At 39.1% G+C, this 9,355-nt stretch overlaps 1 protein-coding gene across 1 annotated transcript; it reads right to left on the bottom strand.

Annotated features, from left to right (window-relative positions):
• Window positions 1-227: 227 nt before the first annotated feature.
• On the bottom strand, window positions 228-6,651 carry dhrs7 (dehydrogenase/reductase (SDR family) member 7). Its single transcript, XM_067613624.1, has 7 exons — window positions 6,402-6,651; window positions 4,225-4,377; window positions 3,833-3,939; window positions 3,313-3,552; window positions 2,892-3,014; window positions 2,597-2,812; window positions 228-419 (listed from the first exon to the last, which is right to left on the bottom strand). The coding sequence occupies exons 1-7, from the start codon at window positions 6,529-6,531 to the stop codon at window positions 378-380; spliced, it is 1,011 nt and encodes a 336-aa protein (XP_067469725.1). The 5' UTR covers window positions 6,532-6,651; the 3' UTR covers window positions 228-377.
• Between the last annotated feature and the right edge of the window lie 2,704 nt (window positions 6,652-9,355).

Below are 9,355 nucleotides of genomic sequence, written 5' to 3'. Positions count from 1 at the left end.
CAGTTTTCTTGTACATTTCATTAAACAAACTTGCCAGGGCAGAAATTTGATCGAAATTGAATTTTATTAGGCATACAAGTGGTTAGTGCTCTATGTCACATTAAAAAAACTTACAAAAATAACATTAACAAGCACATTCTTTAATATTTTGAGATGAAAGCACTGTTCTGTATTCAAAATATGTCTTAGAGAGAAATGTTAAAAAGGTGAAAACTGAAAGGTACACATTTTTGTCAAACCCTGTGAGCAGAACTCTGAGCTCTCACAGCATTTAAGCCCTTAAATATTTTCCTTATAGATGGGAGCAAAGACAAAGTAAATTCTGCAGGAGACCCATATGACTATCCAGGTCAACATGCAACTTAAGTCTTTCCTCTTCAGGAGGTCTTGGGCTTCGTGAAGTACGCAGAGTCTGCATCCTGCAAAAGAAAAAGTTTGCTTTTAGCACTGATGATGTTGAAGTTATGTGAATGAAATCAAAATTTTGCAATTTTCATTCAAGCATCTTAGCATAGTGCATCCCAGTGAAATTTGGAGTAATTGTGTTGTGATCACAAGCTTGGCCCTGACATTGCTTTAACTGCAGGGACTTCACTGTTAAGACTTTAAGTTGTAATGGCTCCAGACAGCAGGTTCTTTTTTATTTTTGTCTCAAAAGGCTACATCACAGACCTTACTAAAGCATAAGCATGTGACGCTCCGTTGTCTGGCCAGTTGGAACATGACCTTTCTGCATGGCCCTCAGCTGTCACTGTCCAGCAGAGGCCACCAGACACACTGGTCAGTCAGTCAGTCAGTCAGTCAGGCCCATGGGGAAGTAGTCATGCTCACTGTCATACCCTGGCCACCGCCTTCTTCTTATTAGACTCAAGCAAGGTCAGTAACAGCTGAGGCCCCCCAGCTGATAAGAGACAGCTCTGCATAGTGTCTGCCATGTAGTGCCTTAATCAAGTATTTTCAGACCGCTCACACAGTGAGAATCCCTCATTCCCAGTTCTAATAGAGCAAGGTCAACCATAGAGAATGCAACAGCAATGCCAAACATACAGAAACAGACCCTTTCACATGTAAGCACTTTTTGATGAGTTCTGTGTTAATTGAGACCTTTCATCTGAATCTCAACTGAGTTTACATCTGGGCGTCAAGGAAAGAATTCCCTAACAGTAGAGAAGTAAAGGATATCTTATTAACGTCCTTACACACCTACACAAAGGGTGTTTTTAGCAGTTTTGGCTGATTAAAACTCTTTGTAGGTCGTTGTGAGTGTGCATAGTCTGTGAAAGAGGTGGCGTGGCTCAGGAGGTAGAGTGGGTCGTCCACTAATCAAAAGATCGGCAGTTTAATTCCCGGCTCCTCCGGTTTGCATGTCAAAGTGTCCTTGGGCAAGATACTGAACCCCAAATTGTTCCTGAAGGCTGTGCCCTTATTGTGTTTGTGTGTGAGAAGAAGCATTTGAACTCCTGATGAGCAGGTTGGCACCTTGCATGGCAGGCTCTACCATCAGTGTATGAATGTGTGTTTGAAGGGATGAATGTCGGCATGTATGTAAAGTGCTTTGAGTGGTCGGAAGACTAGAAAGGCTTTATATAAATGCAGCTCATTTATCATTTACAGAAGACATTTTGACATGTCATAGCAGGAAAAGCATGGGTATTAATAATAAATTAATGATGGATGAATTCAATTTAGCTGCTTCAGTTTTGGGGTCCTGATTTAAGGAGTTAAGTGACCTCTATATACTCAAAGGTGCCCTGTGTGAGTTTTCTTGTAAACAAAAGTTTACATCTACAGTTACTCACCAAAACTCATTGTGTGTATCCATGTGATCTACAAATGTGTTGAGTCCATTTCCTTCCTCATAAAACATTTGCAAAACAGATTTTTTAAAAGTATTTTAAATCCTGTATTGTTTACATCCATTGCAGTCTTCTTCTTCTCTGCCTTTGTTGGTGCATTGATGTGTTTCTCGGCACGTTACAGTAGAATAGTGCGAAAACGATTGGTAGGACTGTCACCCATGTGCATGACGCAAACAAAGTGGAGACCCACTCCCTCACTCTACTAGAGGTTAAAAACCCCACAGATAACATCTGAACTCCAAACATCGCTCCACCCAACTTATACATGACAAGATCCATTTAAACCACCTGTTAGTCCTCGTTAGTGCCAGTATGTGCACACAGAACTGGCCTGAGGGTGAGGTGGAGGATAAGTAAGTCAATTCATTTCAGGTGGTCCTCTGTTGGACAAAAAAAAAACAAAAAAAAAAACACACCCTGCATATCTACATACATTTATAACAAATGTGCTTACTGGTGCTGATAAAGCTTTTGGTGTGAGATGATGAACAGTTAAAACAGGTTAACCTAAGATGAGTGTATCTTGAGTTTTACCAACTCATAAAGACTAACAGCCACGCAGTAAGTATACACTGATTTATGTGGTTTTGTCACTTACTGCCATATTATTAGTGATGTATTGGATAAAAAACACACACGTTTATTTTCTAAACCAGGGAAACTAATGTCAAACAACTTGCCTATGGTTAGGTTTAAAAGGTACACATAGATTTCTTATCAGGATGTTCTATACCTACCAAACCGGCTTTGAAATTCTTCACTCTCTTCCTGCCCAACACGTTTGAGATGAACCAGGCGAATGTGGGCGTGTACTGCCAGGCGTAGTAAAACAGGAGGAAGGGCTGCTGTGCAATCCACATTTCCTTGACACCGTTGGCAATTCCCACCAGCATTAAATGCACACAGCGGCTTGTTGACATCTTGTACTCCTGGCTACCAGCTATGGCCACAGGCTTAGGTAATAGGAGAAAAGGAGGTTAATATTACCAAACTACTGACACAACTGCTCTCTCAAAAAAAACAAAGCATTACCTTGTTCAGCTCCTCTGTGAAGGCATTGTGGACTATCTGTGATTGCACGGGCCCTGGACACACGGTGCTGATGAGTATTTTTGGATAATCAGTCAGCTCAGTCCGCAGGGAATTAAAGAATCCCTGTGGACAATACAGTAACTATCAGCAACTGGATGTACACGAGCCCAGGCAAGTAATCACTTGTAAAGGTATTTATTCATTATATAGGCCGAATAGAGAGATCTAGAGGAACCAGGCCTGCTCTTCTGTACTACTGTGTACAACAAAACACACAGAAAAACTACGCACACTCTACACAAGCTGATATTTAGTTGATGAAATGCATCCATGCACAAAAAATAAATCAGAGAGAAAACTATAGGAAAACACAAAGTTATGTGACTATTGTGTCTCAGGTCCAAATGACCACTGTCTTTACCTGAAGGGCATGTTTGCTGGCAGAGTATCCTGTGGACAGGGGCGCCCCAGCGATGCCAACAACACTGCTGACAGTCACAATGCTCCCGGTGCCTCGCTGTGTCATGTGAGGCAGCACCTGCTTGGTGATTGAGACCGTACCCAGAAAGTTGAGCTCCATCAAGGCCTCGTACACCTCAACACTAGTCTCCAAGCACAAAGAGCGCTGGCTTCGGCCGCCGTTGTTGATCAGGATATCAATCTGTAATAGCATTAAAAAGTGGAGCAGAGAATTGGAAAATAACATGATTTAGATTATAATTTATTTTTTTTTATTAACAATGCATTGACTGAATAGTTTGAGCATAGTTCAATTCACACACAGTAGCATGAAAAGAGACCCATACAACAATAAAGTATGTCCACTATGTAACTGGAAACCAGTAAGTAAAAATATTCTGATTTAGTTTTCAATAAAAAAATAAATGAAATAAATGATGAAAAAAGACGGTATTATAAATGAGCAATAGCAGGGGTCTTACATGTCCGAAGTGCTTGATTGCAGCTTTTGTTTTTGCCTCATGGGACGCCCTCTCCAACAAATCAAGAGGAAGTACAAGAATATCCTCGTCTCGGAGGTTTGAGCACTCTTGAAGTATAAACGATGAAAAGAATTCAGTCGGTCACAAGTGAGTGAGACTGACTGAAAACTATACAAACTCAAGTGAAGTATGGAAACTGCTAGGATATTTATTGGTGGTTTGAGAAGGATGACTGGCTGCAAGGAAGAAAAAAATCACTCATTCCTATGGCAACGTTTTAAAAATGTTAGTACTGTGTAATACTGCAGTGTTACAGCTGAATTACACTGTATACAGCATTACATAACGGTTACTATACATTAACTTGCAAATAAGTAAAACCTTTCTCTCACCCAAACACGAACGTTTCACCCTGTTCAGCTCATCCTCACGGCGAGCAGACAGGATGAGACGTGACCCACACCTCGCCATCTGGTAGGCCAGCTCCTCTCCGATACCACTGGAGGCTCCAGTTACCCATGCCACCAGCCCTTTCAGCTTGGCCTCTAGTTAACAAAAAACAACTGTCAACACTTCATATGTCATATGCCGGGTTTGAGACTTCTCTACTGTACATCAGGTACCCCGAAAATGAACAATATTTATTTTCTTACATTATTCACTCCACGGAAATGAGAAAGATTTGAATATATGCTGTATGAGGATGACTGTTGACATGTTTTTTGCTATCCCCTGACTTACAACACAACGGTTTATTAATTCAAAGCAAATGAAAATTGTTTTTGATGCATGGGGGCTCCATAAAACAAAAAGCTAAGTGGGTTTTTTTGACTAATGTTCATCCCTGTTTCTTGTCCTTGACAGATGTGGAAAACAACTTTGTACATTTTCTTAAGTAATGTACTTAAAGCCTCTACGTACCCACAGTACACCCACTCGTTTTGCCTGTTTAAGCCATTTCTCGGGACTGTGTGGGTGTGGACAGACTGTACATGATTGACCCCTGTCTCACTTTTCTGTTTTTTTCCAGTTTTGTTGAACTTATCAGGGTGGGACAATTTACTCCCTGAGATTGGTGACGTCATGTAATTCCAGTATAGATCCGCCCACATAAACCTGAGCAGGGGTCTGATCAGCCACAATAACTGAAAACACCTATGTGGGAAGTACTTTAACTGTTTTGCTACTTTATACCTCTTTGACAGCTAGAGCTACTAATTAAGATTTTATATACAAAACAAGTGTTCATAGTGTTCATACAATAAAATATGATGCATTCCTATAGATTAAACTAACCAACAGTCTATAAAATAGTTTGAATTAGCCTCACTGTGACCAACATGCTGCTTGCACATTAATTGCAGTAATAATGTACAGTCTGACATGGACCATCCTGTATAACATATTTGTACTTTTACTTAAATGTAAGTTGGCATTCAGGGCTTGCACTTATAACAGAGTTTTTATTGGGGCATTGTCACTTCAACTGGAATGTTAAAGTCCCCCTCCACTCAAAAAATGTGTTTTTCTTCTTGTTCCTACAGTTGGATGTCTGCACTTATTGAAAATCAGATTTTTAGAGGCAAATCTACAAGCATGATTTGTGACATCACAACTAGTTTAGAGCCAATCCTAGTCTAATATTCAATTTACTCAAGTGTGATGTAGAAACTTGAAGGCTCCAGAGCACAAACACTGAGAATAGACATTACAGTGAAGCAGGAGACATCTTGTGTCCAGCAGTTAAACTTTTGAGATGAACAATATTTACATATTTGTAGATTCTGGATTTTTCTGGAGATTCTGGAGATGTCAATTGAAGGATTTTAAAGTGGTAATTATACTTTTTTGTTGAAAAACCTTTACAGACACACATGATTATTCCAAGCAGAGTATTTTTATAAGTCTTAATACATGTCTGCAGCAGATCTCTTACTTTCAAGGGGAGATGAGATAAGATCATTTACTGTCACAAAGTAACAGTAATTTTCCTTTGACAAGGCTCAACAATACACATTTAAAACACATTTAAAAACACATACTACAGTCATGATTTCAATTGACAAGGACAACATTAAACAGGACAAAGTACAGTGCCTATTTTAGTTTGTTCAGGGTGATGATCGCAGAGAGAATAAAAGATTTTTTGTAGATGTTTTTCTGGGCTAGTTGTAGCGTCGACCTGACGGCAGTAACAGGAAGGATTGGTGGAGGGGGTTAGAGGGGTCCTGCTTGATCAGAGTGACCTTCCTGATCACTGACCGAGTGTACAGTTCAGTAAGGGTATTTGGGGTGAACCAATTATTTTGCTGGCCTGTTTGTTTGACCCTTCTGGAGCTCAAAGGGGCACCATGTGAGTTACAGTCATGGATCAAACGTGAAAAGCTAATTATGATAATGAATATATTGTTTAAGTCACACTGTCCTTCCATATATAGTGTGCTCAGCGGGGTCGTTGGGGGTTGACGTTGACGGACAGTCCCCGTCTTGTCATGACGCATTTATATAATAAATAAGAAACGGGACACAATAATGAAGACACGAGGACAGGTGCAGCTTCATAACTCACCTGGCCTGCTTCCTAACAGACTTGCCCGCAACAGAGTGAAGTCAGCATCCGCGAAGATGAAACACAGGAGGTGGATGAAAAAGTAAAGAGGAATAAAACACCACAGAGCGGAGACAAAGCTGAACTCCATTGTTTTTGCAAATTAAGCTTCACGACATAGACTTATTTAGGACTTCTGTTAAATACTATAATCAGGTTTGGACTAAAACAAAACAGTAGCTAAAAGGATATTACCTCACTTCCGGTCTGATATTTTCACATTTAAAGTTCGGCACTTCCCAGCAGCAGCAGAGGAAGATGATGAAGATGAGTTAGCTATCAATAGTTATCATTTTAAATGTGTCTTTGATAACAACGATCAATTATAAACACACATTACACAGGGGGAATGGATTCCCAAGTAGGCTACTTAAGCCAACAGCATACACTTTCTGTAATAAAACATCTAAAGGCAAAAATCTCATCAAATGGGGTCCGTGGTCTAATTTGTGTCAGTTTAGGGGTCTTGACGTGAGAAGTTTGGGAACCACTGACTTCAGCTGTCTTGAGGTAAAAATAGATTTTATATTAATCATATTAATCAGTCATATTAACCTGCAAGCCTGCAGCAAAATTTGCTGCTGAGCTCCATTAACCCTCCATTTCTCCCCCTCTTTGTAAAACATGTACAGTTTTCCTGTGGAATATTAAATGGCCCCAGGTTAATGTTGTTCAATCAAAATCCATTAATTTAGGAATATGCACCATATATCCATATATCAACTGAAACAATGAAGGTCTTAAAACTAGATTTTGAAGCAGGACCCCTCCTCATAACAGGGCATCAAGATCAGGTAATAGAGCAATCTGTCTGTCTGTCTGTCTGTCTGTCTGTCTGTCTGTCTGTCTTTCTATCTTGACGTTGATTTTGTCTCTGCAGTGAATGTCGGCCTTTTTGCAATAATGCACTTCAACCACAACGGTTACACACGGAAGCTTACTGGTTCTCCAAAAGTGATTATTGTTTCCAAACTAATTTCAGAAGAGAGACCAAAATAACCTATGGTCACCATGTTAAAATGTGCATTGGTGCAGTAAATAAAGCTCCTTATAACCAAGAGAGAGATGGAAAAATGTGTCCTGAGACCTTATTGAAAAAAAATGCAGAGATCAACGTTAAATGAAAAGGAAAAGCTGAAAAATGTGACTGTGACACTGAGCTCTATTTGATGGTGTACATGTTGATCTACAAGTAATCAGTTGTTACTTGTACAGTTCTGAACATTAATATTACATAAGTCATATTCAGGCTTAAAATAACAAGTATTTTAATAAATCTAGATACTAGTTTTCTCATATTCTTCACCATGTCATTAGTGACATTGCTTGTTAGCAAGGTTACCTTTCACTGGACATTGAGGTCATCTTCTCTGTATTTAAGGCACTTGAGGAACCTGGGGACTGTTTGTATTCCACAATTAAAAACTTGTTCTTGGTGGTTATTTTACAGGCTGATTTCGGTGTGTTTAGACTCAATGTACTTAGGCCAACAAAAAATGAATACAAAGGTACTAGGGCTGGGTATCTAACCGGTGCCCTTCATGATATTTACTTTAAGAAATATAAACATGTTTTAGCCATCCTTTTTCTATTTAGCAAAACATATTAAAGTGTTAAAGATCCCCTCTGGACATGTTTTAGGATGTGTATAAAATACTCTACTTTGAATGATAAATTGTGTCTGATATGGTTCTTCCACAAAAAAAGTTCAATCATCTTATATAAGTCCTTCAAATTGGCATACTCCTACTCCTTATCCCTCAGTAAAAATTCCAGAATATGAATGTGCAAATATTTTTCATTTAACTGCTGGACACAAGATGTCTGCTACTTCACTGTAAAGTCCATTCTTGGTGTATGTGCACATGAGGCATCAAGTTTCCACATCACACTTGTGTAAGTTACATACTGAACCTCGATTGGCTCCAAAATAGTTGTGATGTCACCAGTCATGCTCGTAGGTACACGCCCTAACCTCAGGTTTTCAGTGGGGACAGAGAAACTTTCCCCCTTCAGCAGATTAATGTGAAAACTGCCTTCTAGTGTCAAACTCTGCAGAATCAGAATCAAATTATTAGCCAAGTATGCAGCATACAAAGAATGTGTCTTGGCGTTTGCTCCCACAAAAGCAACATAGAAGAATCAAAATAGAATAAAAGAAAGCTAATAATAATAATAATAATAAAATAAAATAAATAAATACACAAAGTAGTCCAGTTTGATAACAGAACAGTTCAGCTGTTTAATAGGGCAACAGCCTCTGGAAAGAAGCTGTTCCTGCTGCTGCTGGAGGTTTTTATGGATCTATGTCACGATGTGATCTATGTCATGATGTGCAGGCTATGCATATATCAGTTCAGCTATATATATAACATGCTGGTACACTGGCTTTTTTTCCCCAGTGGCTTACTGTTTTAGTGTTGCAATATCCATACCCTGATGGTGCAATATCTGTTTCTTTTCTTATGTGCAATATCTCCTTCCAACTTCTGCTCCAGTACTTCATTAGAAGCTCTGTGAATAATTGTTGGAGTGCTGTAAATAATCATTGTAAATAATCATTGTAAATAATGTAATATCTCTCAGACCATGCTACTCTCTTTTCATTTTCTTTTTAACTTAAAGATGCCCCCCCCCCACCATATGTTTTAAGATGTATATAAAATACTCTACTCTGCATAATAATTTGTGTCTGATATGTTTTTTCCACAAAAAAGTTAAATTATATTGTTAAAATCCTTAAAATTACATCTCCTCCTTGTCCCTCATTAAAAATTACAAAAGTTTAAATGCTGGACACAAGATGTCTCCTACTTCACTGTCCAAGTCCTCTCTCAGTGTATGTGCACTGGAGGCTTCAAGTTTCCACATCACACTTGTGTAAATTGGATATTGGACCAGGATTAGCTCCAAAC

Source organism: Thunnus thynnus, chromosome 16 (genome assembly GCF_963924715.1).
Source record: "Thunnus thynnus chromosome 16, fThuThy2.1, whole genome shotgun sequence".
NCBI lineage: Eukaryota > Metazoa > Chordata > Actinopteri > Scombriformes > Scombridae > Thunnus > Thunnus thynnus.
This window is presented reverse-complemented; position numbering and strand designations above follow the sequence as displayed.

Bases quoted from the DNA above. Each gene is read 5' to 3' on its own strand.
- dhrs7 (XM_067613624.1), bottom strand. From the start codon at position 6,531: ATGGAGTTCAGCTTTGTCTCCGCTCTGTGGTGTTTTATTCCTCTTTAC. The intron at 3,940-4,224 runs GTGAGAGAAAGG...TTATACTTCAAG, and splicing joins GGTGAAACGTTCGTGTTTGG to AGTGCTCAAACCTCCGAGAC. The intron at 420-2,596 runs GTAGGTATAGAA...TTTCTTTTGCAG, and splicing joins AGAATTTCAAAGCCGGTTTG to GATGCAGACTCTGCGTACTT.